General features: G+C 44.7%; 1 protein-coding gene across 7 annotated transcripts in view; it reads right to left on the bottom strand.

Annotated features, from left to right (window-relative positions):
• Positions 1-19,866, bottom strand: part of DLG2 (discs large MAGUK scaffold protein 2) — an 863,264-nt gene that overhangs the window by 254,935 nt on the left and 588,463 nt on the right. For all 7 annotated transcript variants that reach the window (XM_060273906.1, XM_035114518.2, XM_060273902.1 and 4 more), the window contains one exon: positions 14,090-14,143. In XM_060273906.1, coding sequence (XP_060129889.1) covers positions 14,090-14,143 — 54 coding nt within the window. The remainder of the gene's footprint in view (positions 1-14,089; positions 14,144-19,866) is intronic.

Here is a 19,866-nt window from a genome sequence, read left to right as displayed (position 1 = left end):
AATTTGTGAAAGAGCATCACTCAGTTTAAAACCATGCATTGCAGCAATCCGGCCAAAGCACACAACGGAAGTATCAGAGCAGCAGCATTATTGCCCAACAGCCTGAACAAACAGGTTTTCATCTGGTGCCTAAAGGAGCCAATAGGATTTCAAAGGAAACAGAATTCCAGAGTTAGGGTGCCACCACAGAAAAGGCCTGGTTGTGTGTCACAGCCAACCATATAGTTCCTAGCAGAGGAATATTAAGGAGGGCCTCTAAAGGTCCTCAATTCATAGGCAGCCACATACAAGGTGAGAGCTCCTCCTCAAGTGCAGTCATACCTTGGCCATAGCTGCCAAGTCTCCCGCTGAAAAATGTGGGATCAGCAGTGGCGCGGCACCGGAAGTCACTTCTACGCATGTGCGTAGAAGCGACTTCTGGTGCCGCGCTACCCACATATGGGCACCGGAAATTGGGCGGCGCCAGCACCGGAAGTCGCTTCTACACATGTCCGGACATGCGTAGAAGCGACTTCTGGTGCTGCGCTACCCATGTCTGGGCACCGGAAATTGGGCGGCGTCAGGACCCAAAATGGAGCCCCCCTGGCAGGTAGGAGATCCGGGGGATTTACGGGATTTTCCCCAATCCGGGCTGCCAGCGGGAAACGGTTTAAAATACGGGGGTTTCCCATGAAAAATGGGAGACTTGGCAGCTATGACCTTGGCCCCCAAATGCCTTGGGAGTCGAACGTACCGGCTCCCGAACAATCGAAAACCAGAAGTGAATGTTTGAGTTTTTGAACATTCTTTTGGAAGTTAAACGTCTGACAGGGATTCCGCAGCTTCTGGTTGGCTTCAGGAGCTTCCTGCAGCCAATCAGAAGCAGCGCTTTGGTTTCCGAACATTTCAGAAGTCGAACAAACTTCCCGGAACGGATTCCGTTCGACTTCTGAGGTACGTCTGTATTTATATCCTAGGTCATTCAGAGATTTCTGTGCAATTTGTAAAAGGTTGAATTCAGACCAGAAATGAATTGGCATATGGATATGTCTCTGACACAGGTAATTTGCCTCTCAAGAACAAGCCACAGTTCATCTCTTGAAGTCTCACACACATCTTCAGGGTCTTGTATGCATTGAGGGGGGGGGGCTTTCAGAAGGGCCCCAGCTTACAAACCTCATTTGTGCACAGATCACACCATGGAGTCCTTTGGATCTAAGCCCAACCACTTTAATATCCAGTTTAGATTTTTATCCAACGGGAATGAATCAATCTCTCTTTTTTAAAGAAAAGGAAAAAAACATCCAAAAGCCTCCATTAAGAATTGCAGCTTCCATCTAAACGACCAAGAAAAACAAATAAATCATAGCGAGGAAAGGAAAGGTACACAAATGTATTCAGCAACATGCTGTTCTCATTTCCTCCTACTGAGATGCCTAATATTTGCTCTTTTCACCTGCCTCAATTTGCAAAGCACAGTACAAATTGTTAAACTTCTTTTTTTTAAAAAGTAGAACATTCGTACAACAACCCTCTGGTTTTGTAAACTCTTAAAGCATGATTATTAAGCAGTACACAAGAGGTTACCTTGCTTTCTTGCCTTATGGTAATCTACATTTTACTGTCTTTTCCAGCCTAAGACAACCCTTCTGCCTGCTCCAGGACCACTGCGCTTATTTTAGATCACTGTGGCAGGTGGAAAGTCCAACCTAGATCTCTAGCTAACAAACGCTGCTCCGTAAGGCTTTTCTTTGCTTCACTGCATAGAGTCAGGCTTCCTTTGCGTTATTATTAATGCAGCAAAAACGAGTGAGGAAAAAATCACAGAAGGAATTTCTTTTAGGAAACCATCTGGGGTGGGCGTGGGGGAAGGTGTATGATGATTATCCAAACTAGTCTTCAAATTAACATGAGATCTAACCATAGGTGTGGGCTGAGATTTAGGGGGAAAAAACATTGGAGCCCCCTGGGAGCTAAGGCCAATCGGAGTTCCAAGACATCTCTTGGCTGTGGACAGAGCTAGAGGCAGTCTTTTAAATATTAATAATAAAAACAACAACCCTGCAGGGGAGGATAGAAGGTTCCAGGCAATGGAACATTAGAAGCTGCATTATACAGAGCCAGATTGTTTGTCCATCTAGCTCAGTATTGTCTACACACCGATTGGCAGAGGCTGTGGGGCAGGGGACCATTCCTGCCCTACCTGGAGATGCCAGTACTGTATTGGAAAATATATGATAAGAATAACATTGGAGAAAACTGGATATTGAAACCTGCTTAACCTAAATCATATATCCCAGTTTTATAGCGGCCCTTTAAAGTACGCTTCATGCAGAGTATACGCAGTCAGAAGTTGACCTGGCTAAGAAAACACCACCAAGAACATAGGGTATTATTTCCCTCATATGAAACCCCTTACTGGCTGCACACTTGTAAAAGTATGCAGATCAAAATACAAACGGTTGGGTTTCTTTAACTGAAAAACAAACTGAATCTAAAGAGACTTTAAACTAAAGATAAATGCTTTCTCTCTTAGCAATGTTATCTACCCACTTTCCAAACCTCCCACAAAACTCCCATTAAACAACCCAAGAATTAACAGCAAACTAGCATTATAACTAAGCAACTCTCATACTAAGAGTCAACTAAGGAATCTCTTAAACCGAGAACAGCTGAGAGAGTGATCTACTACGAGATGAATCAAACTGAAAGATCTAACTAAGAGATACAAAAGTCTTTCTGGCAGATCCTTATACGCAAGAAGCAGAGCCCACGTCTGTGGGCAATTAACAGAAATCACCTGCACCTGTTTCTCTTAAACAGACAGTATTTACATTAGACCGGCTCTAAAGTAACTTGACTATTCCAAAAATCCAACAGCCAGAGATCAAGCCTTCTGTGGCCTTCTGCATTCCAGACTTCCCAGCTCCCAAACTCACAGTTAACACTCTTAACTCAAATCACAGTGGGCTACATCCAGACTCAGACATACTTAGGGTCAGGGCCGTCTTTAGCATACGTGCCGCCGGGGTGCAAAGATCCACCCAGCGCCCCCAATTTTAGTTTATACCCCAAATTAACTTTATTATGCTTATGCCAGACACCACGCTTACGCCTTATCTCTTGTTTACAAAAAAAGGGAGGGAAAAGAAAGAAAAGTGTACTGCTTTGGGGTGGCTCCTGGAGGGGTTGGGAAGGCTCTGGTGCCCAGCACCAGCCGGCAGGTGGCCAGCAGGAGTAGCAGCAGCAGTGCAGCCTGGGCCCCCCTCTGAGCCGCCCCATCCATGCCGAGCTCCAGGCAGGTCCAGTGCGGCAATCTGAGCCAGCGGGCACCCGAGAGAGGTGTGTGGAGCTCAAGGGGGCGGCCAGGTGCCAGGAGGGGCACTGTGTTTGGGAGGACGGGGGGGAGGCCAGCAAGCCGGATCCGGGTGTCCCCCTCGGCGTGCCAGCCAGCGAGCAGCTAGGCGGAAAGCAAGGCGGCAAGTTTGGAGCAGGTCCACTGAGAGTGGCAGGGTGGGGGGCGGGCAGAGAGGGGCACGAGTCCCCCGGTGGCCAGTTGCCAGCGGGCATCTCCAAAGCCAGCAGCTCCTGCTTCATGGTTTCAGTTTGTTTGCCTCCAGCTCGTGCAGAGTCCAGCCAAAAAGGAAAAAGAGGGGTGCGGACACTGGGGGGGGATCTTTTTTTGTGAACGACAAGCTTAGGTGGCATCAGTGGCGGGTGCCCAGCGCCCGCCAGAAATTGGCACCCGGGTGCCTTGCACCCCCGGATAAAGACGGCCCTGCTTAGGGTAGATACATTGAAACACTGCGAATTAACACAGTCGTTTTAAGTCCTGTTGATTTAAGTGGGCCTGTCCTGAACATGAACCCAATCAAATTACCACAATTTTCATAGCCATAATTGCATTTAACATTATGTATATAAAACTTCAGTTATCACACACACACACATCTTTACAACAAGCTCAGCCAGAATGACTGTGATCATAATAACAAGGCTGTCATCACATGCATTGCTAGCTATTTATTTGGTAATTAGCAACTATTTGTCTTTCAGGGTGGTGCTTTTCATGGGGCCAGCTCTACCATGAGGCGGAGTGAGGCACATGCCACGGGAAGAGGAAGCTGGGGTGGCAGGGAGTTGCAGCGAGGGGTTGGAAAACTGAGTTGCATCTCTGCCTGAAGCTAAAAGCTCAGAAAACAGTGGAGGACACTCTCCTGCCATCAGTGTTGAAGAAAGATTCTAACTGCCAACCTGGCTGCCTTTTTAATGCAGGAGGCAGACATCTCGTCATTCATCCCAAGCAGCAAAGTATCCTGCTTGGCCCTGACCTTGGAGATGGGGGAAGAATAAACATGGGGCTACGGGGAGGAAATCCATACAAAACTTGGTAACGTCGCTTGAAGAATGCCCTGGGAGTTTCTCTCATCACATAGCCTTCTTCCTGGGCACACACAAATGGCTGTGTTCTGTCTCCAACAGTCAGGGGTAACAATGCTTCTGATTACCAGTTTATAGAAGCTGCAGGAGAGGAGAGTGCCCTGGGTAGCTACAGTGAGAACAAGATGCTGAACTAGATGGGCCATTGGCCTGATCCAGCACTCTTCTTATGTACTTATTCTAACCCAGCACCCTCAAGGAATGCAGTCTCACCTTGTGCTGCTGGTGAGAATTAAATGGCGGCTTGAATGGCCACTTCAAACTGGTGGTTCCCTCGTTGTGAGAAGCCAAGTTACAAGGAACCAGGCAGAGGGCCTTCTCAGTAGTGGCACCCATCCTGTGGAACACCCTCCCACCAGATGTCAAAGAGAAAAACAACTACCAGACTTTTAGAAGACATCTGAAGGCAGCCCTGTTTAGGGAAGCTTTTAATATTTAATAGATTATTTTAATATTCTGTTGGAAGCCAACCAGCCAGATAGGCGGGGTATTATTATTAATAATAATAATAATAGATTTTTTTAAAAGGTGAAGAAGGAATTGGAGAACTCTGGGCCAGCATGTTGAGTTAAGCAAGGTTAAATGCAGTCAAATGGTGGAGCAAGATATTTCAGGGAAATTTCTCCTGTCTTCCCACCTGTCCCACTAAAGCAATCAAAAACACAATTTGTTTCATTTTTGCCAGGCAGCCAAAAATGGGAGTCAAATGGTCCCAAAAACATGAAGAGGGGATTTTGGTGCACCATTACTTTAGATAATGACTTGTGCCCAGAGAGATGGCCTTCCCGGTGGTGGAACCCACTTGTGTGATGTTTTTCCTCCAGCGAGGCTCACCCGGTGCTTCCACTTTTGCTATTCTCAGTGACTGGCAAAGATGTGTATTTTTTAAATGCACCTAGGCAACTTTAAGTTTCCGTTGCTTTTCGGTTCCCACATCCTGGACTTGATGTAAGTAATAAGAAAGACTAGCTGGGGCTGGTTGCGGGCAGACTCAAGTTGGTGAGGGCAGCGCCCCATTCACCTCCACCGCCATCAACTGAAGAGCGTGTTGATGACTGTTGCTGGCAGAAAACGGCAGAGTTTAGGGCTTTGCTGTGAGGGCACATACAGATTTCTAGCCATTAATCCTTCATTATCAGGTGGAGTATATGAAAGTAGGGTGAAAACAAACAGTTACATTTCACTCCGGGTTTAACATTCTCCGCTGTCTCCACAAAGCATAAAAACTACCTTACGGAAGCTGTCCGGGATCACGTTTACCTTCCAATCAAGTCAATCTTCCGTAGAAAATTATCGGATCAAGTATTCATGAGACAAAGTTAATTTGCACTACCCACAGAGAGATTCGTTTCTCCTAGCTGGTTGCAAGACGACAGACGTGCCTTGTTTGATGGAGTGCAGATTACAATTCGAGCCGGATGCCAGGTGTTTTTCATTAGCTCGATGCACTATGGTCAATGAATCCCTCTATAATGCAAAATACGGCCAGAGAGAGAGGGGAGGATCTAAATTGCAATCCAGGTTTGGCCAATGCAGATGGCAAAAATCTACATAAGTCATCTGATGTACGCATATTTTAATTGGGGGTGAATGGATCAGTCCAATGGGGCTCTTTCACCAGGCCATAGCCTCCAAAAGAGAATGTCAAGCATTATTATTTTTTAATTTGTTGTTTAGTCGTTTAGTCGAGTCCGACTCTTCGTGACCCCATGGATCAGAGCACGCCAGGCACTCCTGTCTTTCATTGCCTCCCGCAGTTTGGTCAAACTCATGTTCGCAGCTTCAAGAACACTGTCCAACCACCTCGTCCTCTGTCGTCCCCTTCTCCTTGTGCCCTCCATCTTTCCCAACATCAGGGAAGTCTTCTCTTCTCATGAGGTGGCCAAAGTATTGGAGCCTCAGCTTCATGATCTGTCCTTCCAGTGAGCACTCAGGGCTGATTTCCTTCAGAATGGAGAGGTTTGATCTTCTTGCAGCCCATGGGACTCTCAAGAGTCTCCTCCAGCACCGTAATTCAAAAGCAGAACTGATCTGGTTCTGCATGCAAGTGTTTGAGACTCACTTAAATCCTAAATGTTCAGAAACCTGCTTTATGGTAGCCAATGTAAGAATTCTCAACATATCCCCACAAGCTGGAAAGCAGCATGAAGGTGGCAAAATTGCAGTTTCTCAACAGAATATATGACAAGACTCCAGGGTACCTCCTTCCCACCCATAACCCCCAAATTTGCCATTTTGCCAGAGATTGGCTCCTTGCAGAATGTCAAGGATGACACTTTCCCCTATAATCTTAATTAAGAAGCTAATTTTTGACGGGAAGTTTCGTGTGTGTGTTTTTAGCATCCATAATTACAGATGCTTGAGGCAGGTATAAACGCCATGCCAATGCAGGAACAAAAAGAGAATTTCATCTAAGTATAAACTGGGAGCTTTCATCGCAAGAAGGCATTAAAAGAATTTTATCAAACCATTGCATCTTAATTGAAATGATCATTTATTCATATGAATAATGCAACTGAATAATGAGGGAACGGATCTGAACGTTTCTTAAAAATCTGCCTGAGGCAAAAAATTCTTATCTCCCACACACATCATAAAAAGCAGAGCTGTTGGGACGGATTAGCCAGTAAGCTGAATATGCTATAAAAGCAGCTCCCCAAACAATATGGGCCCTTTCCCTACTGCCAGAAATTGATAGGTTAGTAGGGAGAAAGTACATTTTAGGTCATAGGTAGGGATTGGTGAATCTGTCAATTTCAGTCCCTCTCCATTTTCAAGTTCAGTTCTCACTAGTTTGCAAATTTTGTTTTTAAAAGCCTAATGAAATGAAAACTCTCTGTGTTACCATATATGTGTCTGTGTTTGAATCTTGATTCCGCTTTCCATGTTACTGTCCCTTCCAACTTTCTGTCATCTGCAAGTTTGATTAACATCCCTTAGACTGATATATTTTTGTATTTTATATTTTTGTATATATTAAAAATATTTTCATGTAAAATACTCATGGGTTCTGTATATTAAGTAGCATACAAATTATATACAATATAATGGGGGAAATTTGCATGACTGTACATTCATTGGTGAAAATAACACACAAAAGGCATTATATTGGAACACATTGTTTGCAAAAATAAATAAATGTGTATTTGGGGGGAAATTGCATGCAAAAACGTGTATGTTAAGAGAAATGCACATTCTGGAGAGGCTTAAAAAATAAAATAAAAAGCAAACCAAGCATTGTTTGCTTGGTTATGGGTCATGGGTTCAAGCCCCACATTGGGGGGGGGATCCTGCATTGCAGGAGGTTGACTAGATGATCCTGATGGTCCCCTTCCAACTCTATGATTCTATGATCTGGAAATGTGATGAACTGAGCTTAAAATTTGAAAAATGAGTAGGTGAGGGAAGCCAAAACTGACCGATTTGCCCATCCCAGACCAAGCTGAAACCCTAAGACAGGCATGGCCAACAGGTAGATCGGGATCTACCGGTAGATCCCCAGCACATTTCTGGTAGATCCCTGGATTCCCTGAAGCTGGCCCTGACACAGTACTCGACTGATATTGAACAGTTGGTTACCAAAATGGTGATGCAGGTGTCACACTAACAGTGGATGAAGGCATGTATTTTTAAGAAATCTTGATAGGTAGGTTAATGGAGTGGGCAAAGGAGTTTGTGCGGCGTACAGTTTTGTGAGTGCTTTTATGCAATTCTCTCCCAAGAAATCTCTAAAAGTTTCTGTTGTCCCCCATAAGAAAAATATTTGGGCAGTGCTCCCCCCAAAAAGGTTATCAAATCTGGTTACCCCCCCCTTTCCTTCTCCCTAAAGAAAGCTCAACAACTTTGAGCTGAACCCCCCATGATGATTCTGAAAGTAGATCACAGTCTTTTGGGAGTTGGCCACCCCTGCCCTAAGACCAGACTGATTTCCTTCAGAAGTCCATCCTTCTAGGCTGGCCTGAAAAGGCTTCAGCATGAAGAGTTCCTACAGGGCTTCACTCACCCCTGCTCCCTCTGTTTGAATCCAGTCCCAGTGGGCAGGAGAACAATAGTCTCCTCTTTTCCTCCTATTTTTAACCATCAGAATAAGCCACTCTAATCCCCTTTTCTCCAGACAAATATATACTCAATGGCAGCAGTCCTTTCAAATTTACCAGCGATAATTTATCAAGATGTTTACAAACCTGATTTAGTATCCACTCAACATAGCAGGAGAAAGCTTTCATTCCTGGGCTTTTATCAGCTAGTGGGCTTTCTCCAACCCCTCCTTGGCTTCAGCTCAGAGCTCAAGCGGATCTGAGTGCGCTGCTTGTTTGTGACCAACATTTCATCTCTTTCTCCTTAAGGCATTTGCAGCTAATGCACTAGTCAAAGCAGACATCTCATTTTTATCCATCACAGGGCAGTGATTGATATGTGCCATTTTTTTCAAGAGATGTGCTGTAGTTAATTTCCCTTCTGCATTCATGCCCTCCAAGGCCTTGAATTTCTCTGCTTTCTTGCCATTTATTTATATTGGCCTTGTCGTGTGTAGAATAGGGCTGAGATCTGATCTCACCACCATTATTATTTTTTTGCTTCCTGCTCCCTCCCCCCTTCCACATGGTTGTGTGACAACTTCTGGGAGAGGGGAAACTAAGGGGCGGTTGTGTAAATGCTTGTGTTTACCTTATGGACGCAACAAGGCAGCCAAGGGTATTCATTTAAAACAAGTCTGAAACATTCCATTTGCACTTGCAAGAGGCTCATTGAAGACAGACTTCTAGGCTAGCAGTGTAGTAACTTTGCAAGGGAAGAGGATGGGGGGGACAACCAGAACAATTTGGCCATGCCCCATGACCTCATTTGCCACATCCCCAAAGGGGGATTTAGGGGAGCCTGATTGGTTTGGTTGCACCATGGGCAGTGCACTGAAATCTGAGACATCAAGTCTGCCATTGATATCCCCATCATACCTGCCAAGTTGCTGTCAGAGAAATAAGGGACCGGACCGGAAGTAGCAGACCGGAAGTAGCGCTGCCGCCATTTTGAAACTGGGCGGAGCATGGTCAGATGTGACTTTTGATGCTGCTTTGCCCAGTTCCAAAATGGCCGCTGCGCCAGAAGTCGCACTGTAGCCATTTTGGAACTGGGCAGAGAAGCATCAAAAGTCGCTTCTGAGCATGCTCCGCCCAGTTCCAAAATGGCCGCCGTGCCAGAATAAACCGGGGGAAAACAAAAAAATCCGTTTTTTCAGCTAGGAACAGCTGGAAAAACGGGGATTTCCTGGGGAATACGGGAGACTTGGCAGCTATGATCCCCATTGGCTCCTGGCAGCCCCATCAGGTCCATTGGGCACAACTTGCCACTCACTTCGGTGTGCGCATTTTGAATTTGCATTTATTATTTGTTCTAGGGCAGTGGTTCTCATACTTTTCTGGCCACTAGCCCCTCAGTTCCATAAAGTCATCCACAGTGCCTCTACCTTACCCTATATAAAGCAACATTCAGAAGAGAGGGTTTGCACGACCCACCAAGGAAGAGAATAGCACAATAAGATTCAAAGCACTCTCCATTAATTGCACCTTTAGTCAATATCCAATTAAAACTATTTAGTTTAATTAATTCAACAAAACTTAGGAACGTGATCCAGTGATACCAACTTCTCAAGGTCTAATTGCTTACACCTCCAACGCCCCCTGCCACCCCGCTGCCTCTTAGCACATGCCCCAGGCAATCCCAGGGAGCCGCTGTTCTAGGGTAAGATACAGGTAAAGGTAAAGGGACCCCTGACAGTTAAATCCAGTCGCATACGCTCATCTCGCTTTACAGGCTGAGGGAGCTGGTGTTTGTCCGCTCCGCAGACTGGTTTTCTGGGTCATGTGGCCAGCATGACTAAGCTGCTTCTGGTGCAACGGAATACCGACATCAGAGCAGCGCACAGAAACGCCGTTTACCTTCCCGCTGGAGCAGTACCTATTTATCTACTTGCGCTTTGACTTGCTTTCGAACTGCTAGGTTGGCAGGAGCTGGGACCAAACAATGGGAGCTCACCCTGTCGTGGGGATTCGAACCGCCAACCTTCTGATCGGCAAGCCCAAGGCTCAGTGGTTTAGACCAGGGTAATATATAACATATAAAAAGCAGAGACATCACCTTGCCTACAAAGGTCCGTATAGTTAAAGCTATGGTTTTCCCAGTAGTGATGTATGGAAGTGAGAGCTGGACCATAAAAAAGGCTGATCGCCGAAGAATTGATGCTTTTGAATTATGGTGCTGGAGGAGACTCTTGAGAGTCCCATGGACTGCAAGAAGATCAAACCTATCCATTCTTAAGGAAATCAGCCCTGAGTGCTCACTGGAAGGACAGATCGTGAAGCTGAGGCTCCAATACTTTGGCCACCTCATGAGAAGAGAAGACTCCCAACCCTGATGTTGGGAAAGATGGAGGGCACTAGGAGAAGGGGACGACAGAGAACGAGATGGTTGGACAGTGTTCTCGAAGCTACGAACATGAGTTTGACCAAACTGCGGGAGGCAGTGGAAGACAGGAGTGCCTGGCGTGCTATGGTCCATGGGGTCACGAAGAGTCGGACACGACTAAACGACTAAACAACAACAACAATATATAACACTAAGCAAAACACACAGTGTTTCAACAGGTGCTCTTGTGCATTTGGTATTTGGTACTTCTAATTCATCATTATCCAGGAAACTCAATCTCCTAAATTGGGGGTTGGGGGATCTGCAGCCTAGGTCATGCCCCTTTGCCAGCCTTGCCTCATACACTCCTCAAATGCTTTTGCCTGGCTGTTATGTGCCCCTGAAATATGATAACATTACTTGCCTAGATGGAGAGACATGCATGCAGGCCTGTATGTAGAGTGTGAGTAGAAACCACAGACCGTTGCCTGGCTGGAATGTAACCTTCTCTGCAGTGGTAAGAGTCACATCTGTTTCACCACCCATTTATGCCTCAGGCCCCACCCACCACTGAGATGTGGGTGATGGAAAAAAGGTACCCCACCTCCTTCTTTCCCCCACAATTAACCTTTTAGTCATTACAATTTTGTCCACATTCTTAAATGCCCTCATCTGCCATCTTTCTCCGTCATAACCATAGGGTAAACACACAAACCCATGTGTTGCAAAATATGACTCAGCAATATCAAAAGCAACACGATGGCCAAGAACAATTACAATGTGAAACTTTATGGAATAATTCAAAACATAAAGATGAACAAACACAGAGTGTTTGTTGTGGGGGAGGAAGGGAAAGGAGAATGTTAGCCGTTTTGAGACTCCTTCGGGTAGTGATAAAGCGGGATATCAAATCCAAACTCTTCTTCAAACTAAAGTCTCTGAAAGTACTAAATGAATCACGGTGCGAGACTTTACCCGGCGGAGAACAAGCTGTGAAGCTTTGTAATCGGCAATGCCCAATTCTGACGTCCAACTCTGAACTCTGCTGAACAGTGTTTCCGGATAGCAACTACTGTTTCGTTGAATTCTTCATCAGCCAATTAGTTCAACAAACACTCGTAAGTAGAAAGATATGTAATTTATTTTCATAAACTGAAAATAAAATGTTCAAATTATGACCTACTTTCAGAGACTTTCATTTGTTAATCTTTATGTTTTGAATTATTCCATAAAATTCCACATTGTAATTGTTTTTGGCCATCACATTGCTTTTGATATTGCTGAGTAACTAGCATAGGTGTGGGCATTGTGCCAGTATCCTGTTCACTTTCGAGTCGTTCAGCAGCAATCATTGTGACAAATGGTATAGACACACAGGTTTATCACAGTCCTGTGACATATGATATAAATGCACAGACTTATCACAAGGCACCATTTACAGTTTTGGAGTTAAAGGAAGAGGGGAGAGAAGTTGAAATAGTTGCTAGAGAGGGAGGAAAAGAAAAAGCTGCAATTCAGTTTATTTTATATGACAGGGTGGACCAAAGGTAGGCTGGGGTCTACTGGTAGATGACTGAATGCTTCAGCAAAGAACAGCAAGGATTCTGTCTCCCACCTGCTTGACAATAAAAACAGGGTTGGGCTTCCTCTGTTCTAAATTAGGCTGCTGAGATGAAGAAAGATTGAAGTGAAAACCAGGCGCGGATTTCTGTGTGACAGGACTGGGAGCTCAGTGCTGGTACTGAAAGCAAACTGAGCAGAGAGAATGCTCCCCTCTCACCTGTAATTGGTGGATCTCAGGGCCACTATTCCATATCTAGCTGTAACTGGAGGATCTCAGGGTTCTGTTAAAAGAAACCTGCAAGTCTGAAGTCTGCCCACCTTTGTATTATGGTGTTCTCTTCCCCTGCCATTTGCACAACAGCAAACCCATCAGCACTTTGCGTTGCGAACTAAGTTCACACCCACACAATACATTTAAAGCAGTATCATACCATTTCAACAGTCATGGAGAATCCTTCGGATTGCAGGGTTTTTTTTTTTAATGTGTGCTGACCTTGCAGAGCTACAGATCCCAGGATTTTCCATGACCGTTGAAGGTGTCAGAATAAGAGACCCCCAGAACATCACAGAACACAGTGGAAGTTTTTAATCTGTGATATTTTAATGTATTTTGGTATTTGTTGGAAGCCGCCCAGAGTGGTGGGGGAAACCCAGCCAGATGGGTGGGTATAAATAAATAAATAAATAAATAAATAAATAAATATTATAAACAGCCACTCCAATTAGTAACAGACTTTATATTTGTAGAAGGGAAACAATTTGAACATAAAACATTTCTCTTAGAACTGTTATTTTTTAAAAAATAAGGGCTCTTCATCTTTATTTCACAGAGAACAAAACAAATTAGCTAGTAAGAGCCAAAGTAGCCATGCAACTTAACCAATTTAGAGAATCTCATGCTTGTAATAATAATAATAATAATAATAATAATAATAATAATAATAATGTTTTTTGCTTTTATTTTTTATTGAATTTACTTGATAACATAACATAATTATATATGGTCTTTTTAAAAAAAAGATTTCAAAACAATGCCAATTCAAAATACAATACAATTCACCATACACTCCTACATACTGTATACAGTCATACCTCGGTTTAAGTACGCTTCAGTTTGAGTACTTTCAGTTTAAGTACACTGTGGACCCGGAAGTGTTTACTTCCGGGTTCTGCCGCGCGTGCATGCGCAGAAGCGATCTGCGCACTTTGTGCATGCGCAGAAGCGCTCTATCGGCGCTTCACGCACGCCGCTATCACCACTCAGATGGCACCCCAGAACCAGTTAAGTACTTAATTCAAGGTACCACTGTAATTTTATTTTTTATCATCTATAATACTGTCTTATTTATTTTATAGCACAGTACATTGATTATTGCCTTCATTTTATGGATCAATAGTCTCATTAGACAGTAAAATTTGTGTTAAATTGCTGTTTTAGGGGATGTTTTTCATTGTCTGGAACGGATTAATCCACTTTCCATTACTTTCAATGGGAAAGTTCGCTTCAGCTAAAGTACGCTTCAGTTTAAGTATGGACTTCTGGAACCAATTAAGTACTTAACCCGAGGTACCACTGTATACACATAAGACTTCCCACTCACCCCCAATGCCTTTACTCTTTCAATTTTCCTGTTGTACCAAACTTAACATTAATAATAATGATATCAATGAAATGAGAAAATGCAATTAAATCTTTTCAACTTACGTAGGGAATAGTGTCTAAAGTATCTGTGTTGACGATGATTGGGGCAGGGCTGGCCTGTGTGAGGAGAAGGAGAAGAAATTACATTTATTATACTTAATAATTCAAGGCAAAACATGTTTCAAAGGGGTTTAAAATGTGGCCTGGGTCACAGTCAGCAAGGGGGAAAAATCAAGGCATAACAAATCAATAACTTTTTCATTTCATACATGCACAGAGTTCAAAATACCCCGACATTTTAGTTCCTGAAATATAATTAAACAACAGGCAAAAGTTATCACTGTTTTGTTTTTATGCTGGTTTTAACATATGCCTTATTTATCGCTTTAAATCACTTTGGGTTATTGCTGTAACAAAAAGCAATCAATAAGTTTGATGGTGGTGATGATCATGTCCAATGTGGCCCCAAGTAATGTGCTCCATCTGCGCAAGGACTTCCACTTGCGCAACACAACTTTCCCTCCTCCCTCCTCCCTTTGCCCAACCCTGAGATCTGTTCTGGGTTTCCCTCCAAAATCTAGAGCAGATTTGGGGTGTGGGTGGGTGTGGGGTGCACATGGGAAGAAAGGGGGGGAGTTCAACTGCACAAACAGAAATCCTTGTGCTGACAGAATGCATTAGCCGGATACCACCCAATGAAGCTACACATCACCCAAATCGCATGCTGTCTCATTTAGATCAACCTTAGAGAATCCGCTATGTCCAGTTTCCAAGGGTCACTTATCTGCAGCCTTCCTTTTTCATTCTATTTATTTACATCTTCCGCTCCGCTGCCCTCCTTTTCGCTCTCATTTTCTTCTGCCCCTGGTCCTCATCCGTGCGATAAGCATTTGTTTTTTATTTTATTTTAACCCAGCATCTTGCACACACACCACCCCCCATAACCTGACTAAAGACCCCCCCTTTCCTTCAGGCAGATCTTTTCCCTCTCTCCGACGTAACATGAAGCAAATGCTTCCAGCTGGGATGTTTTACTACCCCGCAGATAGGACAGCTGACAGTTGCGGTGACAGATTGGAATCCTTATAAGATGGATGGAGCCCTACCGCTGGGACAAAACGAGTGCAGGCAGTCTTTAAAAAAAGTAGGAGACAAATAGCTTTTGGCTTGCTTTCTGGGGGAGGGAGGGGGGACTGGTGGGGGTGGGGGATAAAAACTATAGGGGATATTGCAAATGCAAGCAAACTACCTGACCACTGCTATCCATCCATGTCAGCTCTGAATGGCAGATGCAAATATAAACAGTAAATTTTCTTTTTTTTAATAAAAAATGTCTGTACAATAACTGGGGGGGGGGAATGAACCCTTCTCACATGCATTCTAAAAAGGGAAAGGAAAAAAAAACCTGTTTTATAGCTGCATGCAATGTACCATAGAATCATAGAATCGTAGAGTTGGAGGAGACCACAAGGGCCATCCAGTCCAACCCCCTGCCGAGCAGGAAACACCATCAAAGCATTCTTGACAGATGCCTGTCAAGCCTCTGCTTAAAGACCTCCAAAGAAGGAGACTCCACCACACTCCTTGGTAGCAAATTCCACTGCCAAACAGCTCTTACTGTCAGGAAGTTCTTTCTAATGTTTAGGTGGAATCTTCTTTCTTGTAGTTTGAATCCATTGCTCCATGTCCGCTTCTCTGGAGCAGCAGAAAACAACCTTTCTCCCTCCTCTGTATGACATCCTTTTATATATTTGAACATGGCTATCATATCACCCCTTAACCTTCTCTTCTCCAGGCTAAACATACCCAGCTCCCTAAGCCATTCCTCATAAGGCATCGTTTCAGTCTGCTTCTCCATCTAGCCCAGTATTGTAAGAACATGAGAAGAGCTTGCCAGACCAGGCCAGCGACCACAGTGGCCAACCAGCTGCTTGCAGGAAGCCTACAAGCAAGACCTGATCAGAAGAGCACTCTCCTCTCCTGTGGCTCCCATTGGACAGAGCATCTTTGCTGTTGCCCAATAGCAGCCTTCACATCAGGCTGCAGTAAAGGAGGGAAGAAAAGAGAGGCAAGGTCACTTCATTGGCACAACTGGGCACCTTTCCCCCCGCTTGAACCTTCCCACCCCATCTTGTCATTAGAAGGACTTGTAACTAAGACCTACTACCTGAGTTTTCTTATTTCTTTCTCCTTTCCAGTCCATTTTCTTCTTATGCTGCATCTTTTCTTAGACTGGAAGCCTGAGGGCAGGGGCTGTCTTTTTTTTAAAGTGCTTTGTCAGCTTGTCTAGGAGCCTCCCTTGGCCAAAGAGCAGGATACATATTCTTTAAATAAAAATCTGCAGAGTCACAGGCCAAGGTCCTTCCACCGCCTGCGACCTGAAGCTTTTTGCTAAGGCTGAACATGGGACCTTCTGCACTGAAAGATGGTCTCTGTCTCTCTCCCACCTTAGCTCCAAGACACTTATCTCCGGCACCAAAGTATGTGGCAATAACGCATTGGTGGCCAGTACCCATTGGGACTGATAGGATAGAAGGTATGGAGCCCAACACTAGGTGGAGCCAGAGGCCAATCACAGGCAGGTCCAATTAATTCTAGTTTTCTCTTCATCCTTCTGCCTGCTGAGTTCTACATGGGCAACACTGACACTAAAGGAGAGGAAGTACAGGCAGGCAAAGGCACTAGCTGAGGGTAGACTGGAGTTGATGGGACAGTTCCATACTAGTCCTCATGGAGTAAGCTGTACTGGGTGGGGTTCAGCTCTCCTCACACATGAGCCGCTTTGGAAAGGAAAACACCTATGTTTCATGGATGGAAAAGGCAGAGGAACAACAAATGTGGTTGCCCCCATTATGTCTAATTTGGCACTAACTTACAGCAGCTAAGCCCAATTACTGAAAGAATGTCACAAATTCTGTTTGAATCAAAGATTATCACACCGTAGCCCAGGCAAAGCCTTCAAGGGTAATATTTTTTGTTTCAGTCCCTTTGGAATAGGCAACTTGTGGCTCCCCTGCTTTTTAATTTTCGTTCTACATGTTTACATTGTCTCTACGCCCTTGCATTTTTAAAAGAACAAATCAATGGATTGCATACTACCCAGCAATAATGGAATGAGGGAACAGTTCCACACACACACCAAGACTGTAATTATCAAGCAGATTTGTCCCTTTCCTGACATTTCTTGGTGGCAGCTTGAAATTAGCAGTGATTCATATACATGATAGAGAAGCAAGCTTGAATCTGATCCACCAAAGGACGGCATAAATGTCAAACAAGAGCCACTGCAGATTGTGAACAAATGTGTCATGTACCTAGAATTTCAATTTGCAAAACATAATCTATTTTATTGAGTTTTTAGTGCTCATCCCTGCAGGATGGAGACACTTTGCATTAAGTGAGCCTGCACAGAAATTGAGACAACATTCAATATAGCTGGGATATTAGGAGAAAAGAAATTAGCATTAAATCAGTGAGTATAATAATGGCTTGTATAACATGCTCATGTTTAGAATACTGTCTGCAAGAGGTGGGGCACCTATGTCCCTCCAGCTGTTGTTGAGCTCCAAGAACCACCAGTCCCAGCAAGCAGAGCCATTGGTCAGCGACGATGGGAGCTGTGGTCTAACAACATCTTTCTAGAGGGTCACAGCATAGGTTCCTTGCCTCTGCTATATGTAGTAGAAACGGCTCGAACAAACTATGGCTCTGCTATTGAAATTTGACTTAGTATGGTATAGTGGTTAGAGCAGGCTTCCTCAACCTCGGCCCTCCAGATGTTTTGAGACTTCAATTCCCATCATCCCTGACCACTGGTATCGTATAGTGGTTAGAGCAGGCTTCCTCAACCTCGGCCCTCCAGATGTTTTGAGACTACAATTCCCATCATCCATTTGACCCATTTGACCACTGCTAGCTAGGGATCATGGGAGTTGTAGGCCAAAAACATCTGGAGGGCCGAGGTTGAGGAAGCCTGGGTTGGAGTGTCAGACCAGGAACTTGAGAGACCAGGGTTCAAATCACCAAATCACTTGGGTGACCTTGGGCCAGTCCCTGCCTCTCAACCTAACCTCCATCACAGGGTTGTTGTGAGGATCAAATGAGAAAGGAGAGAACTATGTATCCTACTTTGAGTTCCCTGGAGGAAAAGGTGGGATAAAAATGCAATACATAAACAGCTCGGCAGACCTGAGCTTTCTCACACTGACAGAACGTATGTGTTCTGCACATCGCATCTCCTGCACAAGGTAGAGTCATGCGTGTAGGCCATACACCTCATGTGCAACATGCGAAACTGCAAACATGTGAGAGAGGAGTTTGCATGCACATGAATGAGCATCATTCCTGCAGCACACTACGTATAGACCCTGCACAGCTGGGCAAAGTACATACTGCCCTATAGCATAGCTGCCAAGTTATCCCTTTTTTACAGGGATTTTCCCTTATGCTGAATAGGCTTTCTCGCGAGAAAAGCGAAAACTTGGCAGCTATGCCCTATAGTTACCCGTGCTGAGGACCAAACCACCAATGAAGCTTGGTGGTTTCACACATCATGGCGTTTCGTTCTAGAAATCACACACAACATTGTATTCTGCAAGCAATGGAAAGCAAGTACCGTATTTTTCAGTGTAAAAGTTTAAAATTGGGGGTAGTCTTGTACATGGAATGTTGTAATAATAATAATAATAATAATAATAATTTATTTGTACCCCGCCCACATCTGGCTGAGTCTCCCCAGCCACTCTGGGCGGCTCCCAATCGTTTTAATGCTATAAAACAGTATAGCATTAAATATTAAAAGCTTCCCTAAACAGGGCTGCCTTCAGATGTCTTTTAAAAATAGGATAGCTGCTTATTTCCTTGACATCTGCTGGGAGGGCATTCCACAGGGCGGGTGCCACTACCGAGAAGGCCCTCTGTCTGGTTCCCTGTAACCTCACTTCTCGCAATGAGGTTATATATATATATATAAATAAATACATGCCACCATCCATATTCTCCCCCCCAGCCCCCCCCCCACTATTGGCCTCACAACAAACCCTGGCCTGGTACTCCCGCCCCCCCCCACCAGCCCCCACTCCAGACATTGTCCCTTCCACCCGGTTTCCTCAGCCGCCCCCTGGCTACCCAGACTCCCCATTCCCCAAGCGCACTCACCCAGGCAGCTCAGGCAGTCACATTTCCTCGCAGCGGTGGAGGAATCTGTGCCAGAGCCCATAGGGGCAGGGTGCACCGCGGGGCCTCTGGAGTCTGCTTGCCTCCTCCCACTCAGCCGTTCTACAGCTGGGGGGGGGGAGGCAGTGGGTGGACCGTTTGGGGACCAAGGGGCAGGGTGCAGTTTGCTCTCCTGGGTGTTTGAGAGTGGAACAGAAAAAAAGCAATTTGACTTCTGCAGCATATGATTTCCCTCTTAAAGGGTTCTTTAGCTATGATTCTTGCATTGCTGCGCTGACCAGTTCCCGGCCGTCAGGGACACACTCTCATTTCAGCACCAGCACTGCCGCCGCTCCAGTTCTTATACTGCTCGTTATAGTAATGCTGACTAGCCCCCCAAAAGAAAAAAGTATTACCTGCCGTAATTACAACTCTGAATACATTGGTAAAGTTGTTCTGTTTGATGTTTAAAGACACAGTACTAAATACAGTGGTACCTCTACTTACAAATAACTCTACTTACGAATTTTTCTACTTACAAATGGAGCTCCGTCCGCCATCTTGGATGCGGTTTAGATAGGATTTTTTCTACTTACGAATTTTTAGATAGGGTTGCTTCGACTTACGATTTTTTTCTCCCAATGCATTCCTATGGGATTCGACTTACAATTTTTTTCCACTTACAA

This window comes from Zootoca vivipara, chromosome 4, assembly GCF_963506605.1.
Source record: "Zootoca vivipara chromosome 4, rZooViv1.1, whole genome shotgun sequence".
NCBI classification, from domain to species: Eukaryota; Metazoa; Chordata; class Lepidosauria; order Squamata; family Lacertidae; genus Zootoca; species Zootoca vivipara.
Note: the sequence above shows the minus strand (reverse complement) of the source record. Positions and strands in the feature narration are given on the sequence as shown.